The following is an 18,177-nucleotide window of genomic DNA, read 5'->3' on the forward strand; positions in this document are numbered from 1 at the left end:
TTTCTGCGATGGGGTTTGCATATGCTCCATGGTTTGAGTCTGAATGATAAAAATCTTTCATGTAGATTGTCGGAAGAAGTTGTGTGGTTCTCTAGATGGCCTCTTCCATATCTATCACAGTGCTGTCTACGCAGAAGGTGGGAACTTCAGAGTATCTGCTGAAGACTCTCTACATTTGGTTGAAGCACTAAGGTATTTTTGTTAAGTCAATATGGCAAGTGTATGTCTTCATGGTAGAGTCTGACAGTTATTGCATTATGCAGCATGGTAATTACAGAGCTTCCTCCAGATCACGCAAAGAAGGCCTTGGAGGCATTGTGCCTGCCTGTTGTTACTCCTCTTCAGGTTGGATCTTCATTTAACAGCAATTCAATCGAGGATGTTTCTGTGCCAACTTATGCTCTAATATAAGTTGTTAATTTCTAAATTCTTATATTCAGGAAATGATCAACCAAGGTCCAGTTATCATGGGGCAAAAAGGTGCCCGTGAACTTACTGTTCATATTGATCGACTGGCATATATTTTTAGGTAAATGATTACATTCAATTATGTCAATAGTTGTTAGACCTTTTACATTGGTGATTATTAAGTTTCAAAAATTTTCAGATATGTGAATCACCCTGAAGCCGTAGCAGATGCAATTCAGAGACTCTGGCCGATTTTCAAAGCCATCTTTGACGTGTAAGTATGCGTGATATATGCTTGTGCTATCACCTTATGCTGGTGTGACCCAGTTCTAAGCTTTTTCATGACTTCAGCCGTGCTTGGGACATGCAAACGATGGAATCTCTCTGCAAGGCATGCAAATACGCTGTAAGTTATGTTGAAGTACAGTTGCGTAGTTGAATAAGATTCGATGTGTTTATAAAATTGGATTTGGTTCCTTTGGATTTCAAACATACGTTCTCAAAAATTGAATTTGAACTACAGCAGTTCATTTTTTGTAATTTGCTAGTCTATTGTTTGAATTCACATCTAGAATTAAAGTAAATAAGCCTTGTCTTCTGCTCTTTCATGCCTTATTGTGCTCAATACGTAGGAGAACCAATGTTGGACTTTGTTAACCATGTGACCATGTGATAAAAATGAACTTATTGCCTTAATGATTTATTCAAAACGATATAAGTTCGCCTCTCTCTAGGAAGCAAACTTCTCCTTTCATCAAATATCAGTTGCATCAAGTCTCATTATAGCCATATCTGATCTCTACCAGTCCATCGCACCAACTAAAATCTTTTGAAAGGTTCACCGAATCACCGTCCATAATTAATTGAAAGGTTTACATTTATTACAAACTGGCATTCTTCATCCAAATATTGTGTATATAATGTCTGTATTCTTTTGTCATTCTATGTCCATAGCTTTCTCCACTGGGCTTGAGGCATAAATTTTTTTTAAATGCTCTTTTTCTGAATTTTTGAGTTGTTCAGGCTCATCAAATCATGTGCACTTTCTATTTATGTGAAGTTACAAATATTATTTACTGTCAAGGGTCATTCAAAACAACCTCTTTGTTATTACAAGGTTAAGGTTGCCTACGCCCGACCCTCTAAACCTTGCCTAGGTAAGACCCTAGGTTGGAGCCACATAGTGGCATCTGGGGGATATAAAAGTGTTAAAGATCATTTATTAATTTTAGTAATTGATATCATCATGTTTTCATTTGTAGGTAAGAACTTCAGGAAGGTACATGGGCATCACAATTGGTGCCATGCTAGAGGAGATTCAGGGACTCTATCAGCACCATCTGCAATCATGCTTTTTATATCTCTCTAGTGAAGTGATAAAGGTACATTTATATTCATGAGTTTGAAATGGTTGCGAATATTTCTCCTTGGCGTTGACTCTTGAATGTCAATTTTATGTGGCAGATCTTTGGGTCCGACCCTTCCTGTTCAGACTATTTGAGAAACTTAGTTGAAGCCCTTTTTACAAGAACAGCCTGCATTCTTCCCACACTTGGGGTATGATCTAATCTTCTTTAGTGATTTTGCTACAGCTGTATTGGCAGTCTCATATTTGGGCATTTGTCAGGACTTTACCAGCAGACCAGATATAGCAGATGATTGTTTCCTATTGGCATCAAGGTGCATCCGATATTGCCCACAGATATTCATCCCATCACCTGTCTTTCCCTCATTAATAGACTGTGCTATGATTGGCATCACAGTTCAACACAGGTATTATTTTGCATGGAGAATATTGCTTCTCTTCGTTGAGAGCAATAATCCTTTTGAAGCTTTAATCTATGGAGCATAGATATGTGTATACATGACCAATGATTATCACATGCTTCTGTTTCACAACAATCTTTTATATTGAATGTGTGGATAAATTAAGGAAAGGAGAATATTGAAGAATCTTATATATATAGTTTATGATGGGAAGATAGTGGGATTTGATTTTATTGGATAACAAAGCTAGTGAGAAGAATGTGGGGATCATACGCTTAAAAATATTAAAATAAAGTTCATGGGAAACATATCAACGTGGAAAATCATCGGTAACAATTCCATACTTTATTTGATCCCATCTGATACTAATTTACAACTATGAAAATCTATTACAAATTCCAATGATCATCCACATATATTCCTTCTATATTCATTCATGTCTATTCTTGTATGCTCATGTGAATCCCAATTCTTTATCTCTTTTATTCAGGTCATTTTCTAAATGTTGCATTTTTCGTTCTTCTTTGCACATTACCAAACAAAGTTAATATTTCTCATTTTGTCTTCAATATGTGCAACTTCAAGACCCTTTCTAATGTCATGAAGCAAATTCAAATTTCCGATGCTCTTAAACAAAAAAAGGTTAGAATGTCTTTCATGAGGCTATTTCAATGATTTTATTCACTGAAATAAATGGATGTAATCAGCTTTTTAGGTTAAATTGGGTTGCTTTTTCAGCTGGGTTTTGGATTATCATTATTTAATTTACTAAGTTTGGTTTGTTTCAAATGAGTATAGGATCTAAATATTGTCCGGAAAATGACTATGTTATGTTCTTGTGTGATGGATTAAGGTAGGAAAGCTTTTGGTAAATTATTAGTGAAAATCAAGACCTTTTGCACTCAGCAAAAGCATAGATAAGCATACTGCAAAGTTGTTGCTACCTCCACACTAAACCACTGGAATGTTTAAGTATAGTTATTGGTTTGATGACATTTGCTCCTGTTTTGAAGCTAAAGAAGATTCGGTTTATCAAATCATGAAGGAAATCTCATCTTTGTCTCAAATATGCTTAAATGAACACCATTCCTTGTGCTTACAAGTGGTCTTGATAAAAGTAATATTTCTCGACAATTGCTAACAGTTTTTTTTCATGTTTTTTTTATATACACTTCCAGGGAGGCTTCAAATTCCATTTTGACGTTCTTATCAGATGTCTTTGATCTCCCAAATTCACGCGGGGGTATTCAGTTTCAATCCATCCGAGACAATGTGATTATGCCTAGAGGAGCATCAATTACTAGAATTCTGATAGCATCTCTTGCAGGAGCTCTTCCAAGTAATCGATTTGAAACGGTAAACTAAATGCTGCAAAAGTTAAATACTTTTTTGCTGTGCGCGGAGTTTTAAAATTTAAGGAGTGGTAACAGTTCTTAAAAGTTATGACTGATTTCTACTTTTCATCCTGTGGAGTGTAAAAATGTTGGGAATGTGTAGAATCTTTACGAAGCTCCCTTTCTTAAAACCCTTCATTAAGAAACATTAACGTACAAGATTTCTCCTTTCACAACACCTCTTCGACCCCCAATTAATTTGTTCCTTTAATTTTTTTTGCATTGATACCCAAACTCCCAAATCCCATTTGTTGCACATCGTATCATTCATTATAATGGAATGTTGAAACTTGCCACTAAAAAATACATTGTGTTTTTAACCAGTGACACAATCCATATTTTAGTTTCTCCTATTTTACAAAACAGGGTATCTCGGTTAAATGTTATTTATTTAATTTTAGGTAATTCTCCTTTTTAAAGATTAGAAAATTCTATTCCAATTACCTCATTACTCAAATAAACAACAAGCTTAAGCAGTTAACCTTTTATTTAACAGGTAACTTACACACTTTTTGCACTAGTTCGAGCTTATCAAACAAAAGCTCTGGAATGGGCCAGGGGAAGCATCTCATTGATCCCAAAAACAGCAGTTACGGAAGTTGAGAGCACGAGGTTCTTGAAAACATTATCCGAAATAGCATCTGGGGCTAGCATTAACGCGGTGATGGCTCCAATTGAGGAGCTCTCAGATGTTTGTCGGAGAAATCGGACAGTTCAAGAAATTGTTCAGGATGCATTGAAACCCCTAGAAATGAATATGGTTCAGAGAGTATAGAACATGTATCAAAAAGAAGAGTTGCACAGCTTTTTTGCTGATAGAGAATACACAGATTAAGGCACAACGGGCTGTTTTCAGAAGGCCCTGTGTAGAGCAGCTTATTAGCTCCATTGTGTATTATTTGTTTCATTGATTCATGTAATATAGTCCCACAATTTTTTAACCGATTGTGGCTTTGGAAATCAAGATTTTGTTGTATTTATTACTACGAAAGGTTCCAATGAAAAATCTCAAGAGTGATTTGGGTTGTTCGTATTGTACTTCTTGGTCAACGGTTACATTTGGAAATTTAAACATGCTCTCCTATTTAATAAGAATATCTTTTTTCACGGTGGATATTAATAATTCTGTATTGAGACAATCACATGACTATGTTTTTGCTTATGCGTTAAAAATAATATACAAATTAATAATAAAATATAAATTAAGAATGTTATATTTACTTTTTACATATTATCCAATGTATTTATTTAAGCTTGATTCTAATTTTAATATGTATAAATTTTTCATAAAATATTACTGTCTTATTAATATTGTTTAAAATGGGACATTCTTATTGAATAAGAGGGAGTAATATTTTATGAAAAGATTATATAGATATTAAGATTCGAATTAAGCTTGAAAATTGTGTAAAAGGTAAAAATAACAAACAACATCAAACATAAAGAGAACACATTGTGTAAGAAGCAAGAATCCATTGAACATATTATATAAGAAAATGTCACTATCAATTGCAAATATATTGAAATGCAGAAAATAAAACATACTAGGAGAGGAAACGTAAAACACAAAATTTCTTGCTCGACTTGACTGGTTAAGGTTTTGAGATGAGTTCAAGTTTCTTTGCAAACATACATTTTAAAAGCAAATGAGAATTTGTTTGTGTTGGAAATGGGAAATAACTCACAGAATGCCAAAATCCTTGAAGAAAGCAACTCACATGATCTGACGAATTAGGAAGCAAAGCGATGGAGGAAAAGAAATGGAAAGGTGATGTAAAGAACTCAAAGAAGAGGAAAATGGGAAACTGAGAACTGAAAATCAGAAAACTAAGTGAACAGTGATTGTACTGTTCATTAGCAAGTGATGAATAGTATTCATCCTTTAGAAACTTTTTATAGTTAAAGAGGATTCTTTGATACTTTGAGCAATAAAACGTTTTCTTTTGAATTTTTTTCTCAACATTTAGTTATATTAGTCTGTCAGATATGTTATCAAGTATTATAAATAGTAATGAAACAAAGCGTATTAAAATATAAGGTTCAAAGGTATTAAAGGAAAACACAAAAGGAAAACTGAAAAACCAATTTGTATGAAAAGCCGACTGAGGAAGGAACAAAAGTCGATTCGGCTTTTGATCCTGCCCGACATAGTGTGTGATCAACAAAGGAGAAATACAAATTCGTCCATATTTTAATTTGCATTATTATTTTATAATATTTTTGCTCTATAATCTAATGCAATTCAAGAAGACTTCATTTCCTTTTGTTACCTTTTTGTTAAAACTTACAATCTGAACTATATCAAAGAAATTAATTTTATAAAAATTATTAAATGTGTTTATCTAGCTATTCAACTGTTTATCATATAGAATTTGAGCTATACTTATTGAGATTTCGAGTCTATTAGGTTCTTGATTCTTGAGTAAATTAAATTCAAAATGAGCATCAATTGAACTTTTTGTTCAAGTTTATCATAAATAGCTAGCACCTAAATTCATATTTTTTCCGACTAAAGAATTTCAAGCAAATTTGTCTTACCACTTTCATTTAGATACATCAACATATATCAACTCTCTTTTAATATCATTTACACCATTATATATCTCTATTAAATCAAATCTCACATTTTCCTTAAAAGTCTCATTTAGACATTATGGTAAATCAATTAGAAATAGTATTATTAATAACAAAAATGTTATACAAAGCTTAATTTTTTGAGCAATTATTGTATGAGATCGTAGACAAGTCCTTAAAAAACATGTTCAACATTAAGCAATTAAATTTAATTATTTTAAATACAAAAGTTAATGTTTTGACTAATTTAGTTAGACTATTTAGTTCAACTTTAAATTATTTACGATAAAATGATTTTAATTAAAAATTTATGTAACCTATTAAGGGATATTCAAATTTATTTTTGTTCGATTAAATTCAATTTATTAACACACGATATCATAATTTTTTCTTTTTGATGTAGGCTCGTCGAGGGACGATATGGGAGAAGGGTAACTCAACTGCTAAGTACAACTTCATTTCTGACTTGAACCTTTGCTTTCAATTTCATCTCTCCCTGCTTTTCTCAGTCTAAATGTAAACTGCGATCCTTTCCGGCCAGCCAGAATCTTTTTCTTGGCTCTGGCTTTCAATTCACCACAATTTCAATCACTTCTTTTGATTTAAATTATTCCCCAATTTGGCAAATTACCCATCTTTACAGATCTCTTCCTTTTTGGGTCTCAAAAAATGGTATCCACTTCACAAAACAGCAATTCCCTGCATAAAATCTTAACTTCCAAACTAACCTTAACAATCCCACCTTCAAAATCCTCATCTTCTTCTCCTCCCACTGAAGATTTTGATTTTTCTGATGTTTTTGGCCCTACTCCATCATCCCCTTCTTCCCAAAATCCATATCCAAAGGACCCACAAGTGATTCATAACCGTTCTCACTCATTTCTGGGTCCCTCACCTCGTTGTAACATCCCTTCTACACACCCATTTCATCAAACTTCTGAAGAAATCATTTCCCAGATCAGTGATGATGAAGATGACGATGATGTTGAAATTGAGGTTAAAAAAGATGGGACTTTTGTTGAACAGTTGGTGTGCATTGAAGAGGAGAAAGAAGATGATGATGATGAAGATGAAGATGAAAATAAGATGATTTCTAAAGTGGGTCCTGAAGATTTTGAGATTTTGAGAGTTATTGGTAAAGGTGCTTTTGGGAAAGTATTTCAGGTTAAGAGGAAAGGGGATTGTGAGAATGATGGTGATGGAATATTGGCTATGAAAGTTATGAGAAAAGACAATATTATTAAGAAGAATCATGTTGATTATATGAAGGCTGAGAGAGATATTCTTACCAAAGTTGTTCACCCTTTTATTGTTCAACTTAGGTACTCTTTTCAGGTATCATTCCACTCTTCTTTCTTCTTTCTATGTATAATCATGTTTGGGTACTTTGATAGGTTAATTTTGATTTTTATTGGAATTTCCAGTAAATTTTTGTGCTTTTCTGCTAAGTGATTGATATTATCTCTTGGGGTTTGATCATTGATTTGATGTGATTTGGAAAATATTATTACTTTGTATTGTGATTTGAAATACTCTTAATTAAGGTGACACATCAATTTGCTCGTGATGAGGGTATTGGTATGCCTTCTTTCCCTCCCTCCCCTGACCTTGCCTTGGGCGGGACTCATTGGGATGATGATGATGACGATGATATCAATTTGTTGTTATTGATTGTTGTCTAGCAAGGTGATAACCTCAGCATTGAGAATCATTGTTTTTTTCTTTCTTGATGTTTGATTGAAATCTGGCATAGCTTGACACTTACCTTTTAATTATGGCTTCTTTTCAAACTTGAGAATTAGTAAATTATGTCATAGCTTTGACTGTTCTGTATAACTGATATGATTATATGATTGCTTGACTGTAGGTAGTTAATCATTGTCTTTTCTTTCTGAACATGAGAATTTAATAAGTCTGTTAGCTTTAGAAAGTTTCTGATTTTAAGGTCTTCACCATTTCTCAACAATAATGAAAAATCCAGATCAAGAATGTATAGATGTTAATGTCCTAGAAGTATGGTTGATAGGAGGATTAAAGGGTTTATTCTAGGCTGCATAAGTAGTTTCATTCTAACTCTTGGGTGAGATGCACTTTTTCGTTTTTTTACTCTTAGTTGAGATGTATACTTGTTTATGGTTTTTTCCTCATTCCGTTGGTACGATGTCATATAGCTTCTCATCTAGCCTTCTAGTGTTGAGCTTGACAATGGTGTGGCCTCAAAGTTTTTGGTCCTTCTCTTTGCATGACTCATCAGTTTATAACATGTGTTTAGCAGCCCTTGAATGATTGTTTTAATTTTCTAGAGGAATTGAGAGAGTGATGAAGATGTGAAATCATAGGACTTATTGCGGATGACTTAAATGGAGAGGAGCTACACCGATATTTTGGCATTATGCTTTAATAGTGTGCTTGCATAAATAAAGGAGAAACAATATAGGATTTTCTCCCTCCGTCTCACTCATTTTGCATCAATTGCCATTTTAGTCTGTCCCACTCATTTTGCATCATTTCTATTTTTGATAATGGCCTACCACTTTCTTTTAATCTCATCCATACATTTTAACTATTTTTTAATTTCATCCACACCATTCACTCTCTCTTCATATATCACTTTTTTTCTTAAACATCTCCCTCATTTTCCTTGATGCAATTCTATCAGGCTATGTTACTTGGACTCGGATACTGATGTTGGATACCGGTACGTGTCCAAGTGTCGGATACGTCTAAATATTCTACACCTAAAATGAAGTGTCTAAGTGCCATATCAATGTCTGAGCATTAAGGATCGGATACGGGTGCGTGAAGCAAAATGAAGAGTCCCAATAACATAGCTATCAAGGACATAGGAGTATTATTTTATGGGTCAGATTGTTGGGCATGTAAAAAGGAGCACAATAGAAAAAATGGGAGTACCTGAGATGTGTGTATTGAAATGGATGTGTGAACATTTTAAGAGATAGAATTCAAAATGAACTTATACTATTGAAGTTAGGCGTTAGATAAGTTAAAGGAGAATCGACCCTGTTGGTTCGGGCATGTGTGACAACGATCTGTAGATGCTTTTTTAGACAATTAGGAGTTAAACAAATGATGGCTACAAAAGGGGTAGAGTGAGACCAAAGATGTTTTAGATGGAGAGGATGAATAACGATGTGTAAATTAGGTCTCCATGTGCAGGAGCATATGCTGTTCGGTAGCGACTATGAAAAAGGCAAATTGCTACAATCTCTTATGTTGGTTTGTTTTGGTTCATATAGTCGACCCCATATCAGAAAACGACTGCTTCATGTATTAACTTGGTTTTCAGTTGTAGTGTACTCTAATTCATTTACCCTCATTGCGTTTCCCTTTACAGACCAAGTCTAAACTTTATCTTATTTTGGATTTTATAAATGGAGGGCACTTGTTCTTTCATCTATACCGACAGAAGATTTTCAGGTACGTCATATTTGGACCTGAAATAATCCAATTGCATGTTCATTGATTTGATTTTAGTTGTGCGCTATATGTTCGAGTAGTGAGGATCAGGCAAGACTTTACACTGCAGAAATAGTGTCTGCTGTATCTCATCTTCACAAGAACGGGATTGTGCATCGAGATCTTAAACCCGAAAATATTCTCATGGACGCTGACGGGCATGTAAGAAAAGCAGGTACTTGACTCTTCCGTATATTTTTTGTGCGTTTGTGCTGAAAGTAGCGGTTGTGTGCAGGTTGTACTAACTGATTTCGGACTTGCAAAAGAAATCGATGAATCAAGCAGATCAAATTCTTTGTGTGGAACGATGGAATACATGGCTCCAGAAATCATACAAGCTAAAGGGCATAATAAGAATGCTGATTGGTGGAGTGTTGGGATCCTATTGTATGAAATGTTAAACGGCCAGGTACAGTAAGATGCTTATTACCGATCTAAATTTTCAAAAGATGACAAAAATGTCGCTGTTTCTTGTTTATGTAACTTTCGAAAATCATTATATGTCTCGTATTCTCGTGTATACGAGTCTAGGATTACATGCACCCTTCTACTAGTTTGCTCTTTTTCGCTAGTTGAAATCAATTAGAAGGCTCGTCCTCTTCTAGAATCGTTTGGCTCCTAATCCGCTCTTGTTAAGCTCAATGCATCTAAGTTACGTTATTTTGTTTCCGCAGCCGCCATTCACACATTCCAATCGACAAAAGCTTCAGCAGAAAATTATCAATGAAAAAGTGAAGCTTCCGCCAATGGTAACCACGGAAGCGCATTCTTTGCTCAAAGGAGTAAGCACATCCTCCAAATGCCATTTTCTTTGTCGAATTTCCCGTCTATAAAACTAAAGTTTGTAAACATTTCTGCAGTTGCTGCACAAGGATCCGTCAAAGAGGCTAGGTAGCGGTCCAACAGGTGCAGACGAAATCAAGAGCCACAAGTGGTTTCGCCCTATCAACTGGAAGAAGTTAGAGGCCCGAGAAATTCAACCCAAGTTCAAACCCGATGTGAGTGGCAAGGAATGCACTGCGAACTTCGACAAATGCTGGACAACGATGCCAGCAAACGACTCGCCTGCTCCTACACCTACCGGCAACGAACATTTCCAAGGTTATACGTATGTTGCTCCTAATCATTGGCTTTCATCGGATGGAGATGAGTTTGATATCTCTTGAAACATGCTCTGAAATAGGAAATTAGTGCACAGACATAGGCCTTTTACAATGATCAATCGAAAACAACTGATATTGTATGGAATGCAAATATGAAAAATTATATACGTGCTTATCAACTTTAATATGTGATATTTGCGGTTTATTGTTGAAACTAAAAGGTGAAAGAGATTTGGGTAGTATTGTATAGCTGATAGCGGGTAAAGCTTTGTCCTACAATTAATTGAGACTAGTTGGTTTATTTGAGACTTGGGACTGAAAACAATTATACTTCATACCTCACTTTCATTTATGACCAATTATATACTGAATTTGCTACTTAAAGTAATACTCTATTTTTGTTTTATAATGTCATTTTTAATAGTAAATTTAAAGAGATATACATATTAACTTAATAACTTATAATACCCTATCTTATCATTATTGTCTCATTTAATTTTTATATGTTTGTCAAAAAAACATTTAATTATAATATCTCGAATTTTTTTACCCTTATTGTCAAACATCTTTACAGAAAAAGAAAAGCAATTTTCTTACGCTTCACTTGATTCAATATGTTCTTAAAGCTCATGTAATTATATACATTTAAATTTAATGTTATCAATTATTAATATAATCATTCATAATATAGGGGAAAATAGTTATTAAATAATTGAATTTGAAATCAACTTAAAATTGCCATTTGTAATGAACTTTATTAATGATGTGAATTGGTGTTGTCTGTATGTAGGGCATATAAAAATAATGTGCATTAACCTTAGATTTAGACTTGGGAGAGATTGTGAATTTATGATATTTGTTTTGTATGGATTTAGTCCACATTAAAATAGTGTGTATTTTTTCTATTTAAAGATTAGAATTAAATGATTTAAGTTGAAAATAAAGAATTAATAATTAAGGTGCACAATTAATATGGATTAAATCCATATAAGACTTACCTAAATAGTAGGGTTAATAAAATGAACAATAAATAATGTATGCTAGTTAAGTGACAATTGAGAAGTGGTGCACAATAATACTATGTACACTAATTAAACTTAGAAAAGTGTTGGACAATCCTATATTAAATACTCCCTTCGTTTCAATAAATTCATCTCATTTTTTATTATAGTCTGTTTCAATGAATTTGTTTTACTTTTATTTTTGAATATGATTGCACCACTTTTACTCACTATATTTCTCTCTTTTTTTATTGTTCTATATTTCTTTCTTATTTCTAAATGCACCATTACTTTAACTCACTGCTTTCACCCACTAATACTATACCTTAGTTTTATACCTTAGTTATTACTCTCGTTTTCATTATTATTTGCAAATAGCTCAAACTTTTACGATCAGTTTGGTATGTGGTAATAAACGGTGACAATGAGAATGAAAAATTAGTGTGAAAATCTTTTGGATAACTTGATAGTCACGCTTGTCCAACTTCAATCATCTCATTTTCTTCATAAAATTAATTCCATGCATTATCATTACAGGAGAGGTGGTATTAGGTGGTAATGGAAATTTGTAAAATTAAAAAATATTTTTGGAATCAAAGTTGCATTACAATAGGAATAATATGGAACTTTTGATGAAATTTCACACTATAAATCATTCTCATTACCATCATTTAATATCTCTAACTAAACAGGCCGTTAGAGACGGAGAGAGTAATTACTAAATAAAAAACGGTCCAACGACACAACTTTGACCGGTGTTTTCAACTCAACCAGTACTTCACTTCAACAAAACGACCAACCTTTACTGAACTGTTATAGAGATCATGCAACTTTTGATAAATTAGCTTTAATCCCAGAAAAGAAAAGGGAAATTGTAACTGATCTTTTGAAGTTTACGGATAGTGAAGAGTTTTACTCAAGAATCGGAAAGGCTTGGAAGTGAGACTATTTGCTGTATGGATCGCCAGGGACTGGCAAATCGACTATGATTGCTGCCATAGTGGATGTTGAGCTTACCGTTGTAAGAGATAACACTCAATTGCGAAAGCTTTTGAGTAATACGACGAGTAGGAGTGTAATTGCGATTGAGGATATCGATTGTTCACTTGATCTTACAGGGGAAAGAGACAAGAACAAATACTAGTAGTACTAGCTCTTGTGTAACTCTATCAGGATTGCTTGATGTGATTGATGGAATATGGTCTTCCCTTGGTGGGGAAAGGATCATAATCATTATCATTATCATACCCGATGTATCCTGCTCATAGAAAACTATGATCAGGGTTTGGAGAAGGAAGAAAGACAGCAACTCATATCCATAGAGGAGAATAAGGTCAAAGAGTCCCTCGGCTTAAAAAGGGTCCTCAAAGAGAGTGAAACCTACAACTATCCCAACTATCCGAAAAACCTGCAACTTACAACCAATTTTGTCAACAAATTGGTCCTGAATTGATAAGAACAGGAAGGATGGACAAGCTATTGAGCTTTCTTATTGTGATTTTGAAAGCTTTAAAGTTCTTGCCAACATTTACTTATTGATTGATCAACATTCTGAATTTGATGTGATTAGAGATCTGTTGGAAGTAACTAACATGACACCTTCTGATGTTTCTGAGAATATGTTGCCTAATTGCTCTGATGATGATGCTGGGATTTGTTTGGATAATCTGATTTGCGCGCTTGAAAAAGCCAAGGACGAACAGGATGCTAAGAAGAAAGCTGCGGAGGTGAAGAAATCAAGAAAAAAGCTAATGGTATGTTTGGGATTGATGATTTTATTTAAAAATATAGATTTGACTCAAATTTAGTGTTTGACAAACAAAAGAGATTTTCAAATTTGAATTTGAGTCAAATCTAATGTTTGACAAATTTGGAATCCGGATACCCGATTTAATCCGGGTTGAAACCGGATCGCATTTTTAGTTATCCGAAAAATCGGATACTCGGATTTCCGAATCCAGGTCGACCCGGTATCCGATTTTGAACATCCCTACATATATCATTCCATTGGTGTGCGAGAATTTTATTAGATTAATATAATAATTTATTAAAAAAAATAAAAATTTTACATGGTAGCATCCAATTTTCATGAACACCAGTAGTAGCACTTTTGTAAGATTTTTCCACATGGTAGCATCAAATTTATGTCTTATCTAACTGCCGTAGCATTTTTCATTAAAATTTTGTTAATTTCTATTTAATTCATCATTTTATAAGATTTTTCCACATGGTAGCATCCTATTTTTGCTCTCAAATGTTTAATTCACCATTTGAACGTCTAATTTACAGATTAATTTATCAACGCCCGTAAATGTTGTAACAATTAAGTATATATGTATTAGTGCTTGGAATGAGCCTTTTGAATTATTTATTAGTGTTTGTAATGCACCTTTTGAACTTTATAATGCCAATAATTTGAATGAAAATAAAATTGTTATAACATTTAAGAGCGTTGATAAATTGATCGGTGAATTAAACGTTAAAATGGTGAATTAAACATTTGAGAGCAAAAATTAGATACTACCATGTGGAAAAATCTTACAAAACGATGAATTAAACAAAAATTAACAAGAATTTAACGGAAAATGCTACAGCAATTAGATAGTGTATAAACTGGATGCTACCATGTGGAAAAATTTTACAAAAGTGCTACCACTTGAGTTTCATGAAAATTGGATGCTACCATGTGGAATTTTCCAAAAAAAAACAACCCTTTTGTATGAGACCATCTCACTGTGAGACAATGGGGTCTTTGAAGGTGTGCGAGCTGATCGACCGCACAGGGCTCACTCTCTTTCTCTGTATATGAAAAAATTACTCAAAAATAGAAATATGTTAAGTTTTAATAAAATATATATATTTACTATAAATAAGATTCAAAATAAAAGTTTTGCACATGGTCTTTAAATTTTTCAAGACGGCTTTGCTGTGAGACAAGAGCATACAAAAGGTTCATTATACTAAAAGTTTTTTATTATTAGGCTATTTGATTCAAATATGAAACACGTTTTATGGTGAGACCGTCTCATTCAAGAATGTGTTTAAGAACAAAATTGAGAATTTTATTAGATCAATATAATAATTTATTAAAAAAAAGCCGACTTTGACTAGGGTTTTGTGGGCCTCAAATAAATACGTGGTAGACTTCAATTTCCAGTCCGAACTTATTATTCCCAATCCCATCCATAGAAAAAGGAGAATATAGCAAAAAACCCCAATATACTTTAGGAACCCTAATTCCCGATTTTTCAATTGTACGCTATTCAATTCTCGATCAATTAGGGTGAACTTGCTGAACAACAGGTAGGGAGGAGAATTAAAGAACAAGAAGAGATGTCTTACGACGAAGTAGAGATAGAAGACATGGAATGGAACGAAGAGCTCCAAGCATACACCTATGCCTGTCCATGCGGCGATATTTTCCAAATCACAAAGGATGATCTTCGTCTTGGTGAAGATATTGCTCGTTGCCCCAGTTGTTCTCTTTACATTACTGTCATTTACAATATTGAGGATTTTGCTGATAATAAGAATAATACTAAATTCCAGCCTCCTAAACAGCAGTCCATCACCGTTGCTTAAAGATTTGAAGACAAATTAGTATTTCCTATCGTTTTAATCTCAATTTTTGTTGTTTGAACTCAGTTGTTTTTGTTTTATTGTCACTTTTTTGTGCGTTTTCGTACGTAGTTCGATGAATTGAAGTATTGAAAAGAATTTTCTGTATGAGATTCCTGCTATGTTTGGTGTTTACAAGGTACTCTATTCTATAATGAATGTTTCTTTATTGTGAAAGGGTTTACTTCTTCATCTTCTATTTTAATGTGCTGAAAATAACTAATTTTTCTGATTTTTTTTGTAAGAAGATAGATGTGGGTTTATCATGTCTTTATTATACATGGATTACTCCTACTTTCTGTTTTGATGAAAGTATATACTATATAGTGTGGTTGAATGGGGTTTTCTTAAGCTGATTACTTGTTTTTATTGGATTATCTTTTAACTGCTTATGGAGCTGTCACCTGAAGCAATTTCGAGCTAGGTTTGCAACCATTGAAGGTAGTATTCTAAGTTGGTTAATGCATGATTAGGATATGTTTGAAATTTTTTTACATGGTTTGTATATGCCAATTGCCAATTTGAATGGTGAGACTTCTTCTTAATCTAATATTTGATTTATAAATGCATATGCATAAGAATGGGATGAGAACTGACAGGATTAATACAAAAAGATTCAATATATTGGTCTCTGTATCATCAAATCAAATGCTTTCGAGCTTTTTATATCCTAGGCATGTAGTTTGATTTCAATTTCTTGGTGTTTGGTATCCGGTATCCCTTAGGTAATGTTGATGCTAATTAGTTGCTTGCTTGGGTGATGAAGTTATGAAGATTCGTAGTGAGGCTGGCTTTTAACATTCATATCAGATAACTTCGTTAGTCAGAGATGCATCAAAGATTAGTTTCGCCTTCCCAAATTATTTTATGAATCGGGTGATAGCAACTTCGCTTACCCCCTTTGTGATTTTGATTGGTATTTCACTTTTTCTTTACCTTAATCTTCACTTGTTGCTTGTACCCTGGTTCTGCGTACGATTTCAAGGTTGGTAACCTGGTTTATTTTCGACAAGACAACAAGAGGCAGTTACCATATGTGAGTATTCTAGAGAGTTTGAGAATCTCCTTGAGGCATCCAGGTTGTTTGAGAAATTTATTTTGGTACTGGATTAGCTGAGTCTTGATAAGCAGGACAGAGTTAGGGTTTTATCATCTTTTTGTGCAATGTTGGGCAGCTTAAGCAAGATGTGGCAGATCTGAATGCTGCTATCTGCACCTTCAAGAGGTTGAGAGCAGGAATGAGGAAGTTATTGTAGTAATGAAGAGTTGATTCTCAAAGCTGTAAATGGACGTCATTGACGACAAAGGATATTTGATGAATACGTTACGAGATTTGGAGAAGCGGAACTTAAACCTTAAATGATTAGTGAACTTAAACCCTAAATTCCCGTTTCCTAAAGCGTATGCGCCGTTCTCTAAGTAGGATTCATCTGATTTGCTGTACGTTGCGCCGTTCTCATCCTGCTGCCTGCATCAACCTACATTTCTAGTATGAAATTTGAATAAGTCGCTCTTCGTTTTAATTGTTGTATCGATCTCCAGTTCTGTTTTAATTATCTCTTTTTGGTATGAAATTCGACCTCCATGCCTGCATCGACCTGTTTTTAGCATGATTTTAATTGTTGTATTATACAAATTGTTGTATATGGTTTCAGTATGATTTGTTTTGGCATGATTCATTGTAATTGTTTTTTTATACTTATTGTTGTATTCACTTACGAAATTAACTTACAAAACTTACAAGTCATGTCATGAGTCGTTTTGGATCATCAAAGACCCTAAACCCATCAGATTAGGCATATTTGGATATGAGTCCAAATATTTTATATTCTTAGGGTTTGGATTTGCGTCAAGAATCATAATGGGTCTAGATTTGTGTTGGATTCAGGCCCGATCTATAAACATTACTAATCACCAATATAACCTAAATGTTCCCACCATTTCTCAATGATTGTGTCATTAATCCCTATTGATAATTCATGAAAACAGAGGTAAATAACCTAAAGCTGCATTTGACTCACCAATTTTACCCCCAATGGGCAATGGTATTTGGTGGGGTAATTCATAGGATAGAGAGTCGTGTATAATGATAGGAAATAAAGTAATTTTTAAAATGTAGTCCTAAAATATGAAATAAATTACAGTATGAGTATAAGTAAAAATAGATAAATAGAGTAAAAGTGGTAGAAAAAAAAAGTACTCGCACTATTTTCAAAAATTATCACAATTATATATTGTATAGACTATGAAATACTGGGACTATTTAAATTGTGCGGATAAAATAAGAGTTGAAATGTGTGAATGGAAATAAAATACGGGAAAAAAAAAAGCATAGAATATTTTAATAGTTTTCTGATATCCTACAATAAATCGATTAATTATAAATAATCTGAACTTTATAGGGTATTTGTTCTTCACATCCAAATAGGTAAAGTAACCTACTGTTATAGGTAATTTTAACAAAGAAAAAAACTAAAATTACCCCTAACTGAACCCACCACCACCCAGACCCTTCTCTTGTTGTCCACACCCCTCCCCAGCTGTGATTGCTGACATCACCTTAGCCTCTTGCCGCCTACACTCCCTCCACTGGTTCTCAACATCACCATTTCACAACTATTGTCGACATTAACCTTACTCGAATTTATTCTTACCACCCCTCTCGTTCCCTACTTCCACCAACTCCTCCCCCACTGCCACCAACAACACTCCCTACCCTACCACATGATCAATCCAGCCAGACCCCCTATTATTCCAAATCATCTAGCACCACTATTTATGGCTGTGGAGGTAAGTGGCTGTTGATAGGTGGTTGTTATTCATGAGTGGATAAGT

The 18,177-nt window shown here is 33.9% G+C and overlaps 4 protein-coding genes across 7 annotated transcripts in view; all 4 read left to right on the top strand.

Moving 5' to 3' along the window:
* Nucleotides 1-4,676, top strand: part of LOC130798636 (transportin MOS14) — a 29,672-nt gene extending 24,996 nt beyond the window's left edge. For 2 of the 3 annotated variants that reach the window (XM_057661703.1, XM_057661704.1), the window contains exons 18-27: nt 66-192; nt 264-345; nt 441-529; nt 608-682; nt 760-814; nt 1,671-1,790; nt 1,873-1,965; nt 2,036-2,181; nt 3,354-3,531; nt 4,066-4,676. In XM_057661703.1, the coding sequence (XP_057517686.1) occupies nt 66-192; nt 264-345; nt 441-529; nt 608-682; nt 760-814; nt 1,671-1,790; nt 1,873-1,965; nt 2,036-2,181; nt 3,354-3,531; nt 4,066-4,344 (1,244 nt within the window). In that variant the 3' untranslated portion in view covers nt 4,345-4,676. Of the gene's footprint in view, nt 1-65; nt 193-263; nt 346-440; nt 530-607; nt 683-759; nt 815-1,670; nt 1,791-1,872; nt 1,966-2,035; nt 2,182-2,760; nt 2,818-3,353; nt 3,532-4,065 lie in introns of those variants that run through there. The other variant, XM_057661705.1, reaches the window with a different exon arrangement.
* Nucleotides 4,677-6,519: 1,843 nt separating this feature from the next.
* On the top strand, nt 6,520-11,082 carry LOC130797984 (serine/threonine-protein kinase AtPK2/AtPK19-like). Of its 2 annotated transcripts, XM_057660801.1 has the most exons (6): nt 6,520-7,478; nt 9,499-9,581; nt 9,662-9,782; nt 9,856-10,029; nt 10,295-10,402; nt 10,481-11,082. In XM_057660801.1, the coding sequence occupies exons 1-6, from the start codon at nt 6,813-6,815 to the stop codon at nt 10,784-10,786; spliced, it is 1,458 nt and encodes a 485-aa protein (XP_057516784.1). In that variant the 5' UTR covers nt 6,520-6,812; the 3' UTR covers nt 10,787-11,082. The 2 variants fall into 2 exon arrangements, with proteins under 2 accessions (XP_057516784.1, XP_057516785.1); XM_057660802.1 differs by lacking the exon at nt 9,499-9,581 and having other exon boundaries at nt 6,534-7,478; nt 9,639-9,782.
* Nucleotides 11,083-12,709: 1,627 nt separating this feature from the next.
* On the top strand, nt 12,710-14,533 carry LOC130798778 (AAA-ATPase At3g28540-like). The gene is made up of 5 exons (XM_057661874.1): nt 12,710-12,799; nt 12,843-12,936; nt 12,993-13,057; nt 13,182-13,478; nt 14,483-14,533. The coding sequence occupies exons 1-5, from the start codon at nt 12,710-12,712 to the stop codon at nt 14,531-14,533; spliced, it is 597 nt and encodes a 198-aa protein (XP_057517857.1).
* Nucleotides 14,534-14,894: 361 nt separating this feature from the next.
* On the top strand, nt 14,895-15,526 carry LOC130798365 (diphthamide biosynthesis protein 3-like). The gene has a single exon (XM_057661307.1). The coding sequence runs from the start codon at nt 15,058-15,060 to the stop codon at nt 15,304-15,306; it is 249 nt and encodes an 82-aa protein (XP_057517290.1). The 5' UTR covers nt 14,895-15,057; the 3' UTR covers nt 15,307-15,526.
* The last annotated feature ends 2,651 nt before the right edge of the window (nt 15,527-18,177 follow it).

Source organism: Amaranthus tricolor, chromosome 13 (assembly GCF_026212465.1).
Source record: "Amaranthus tricolor cultivar Red isolate AtriRed21 chromosome 13, ASM2621246v1, whole genome shotgun sequence".
Lineage (NCBI taxonomy): Eukaryota > Viridiplantae > Streptophyta > Magnoliopsida > Caryophyllales > Amaranthaceae > Amaranthus > Amaranthus tricolor.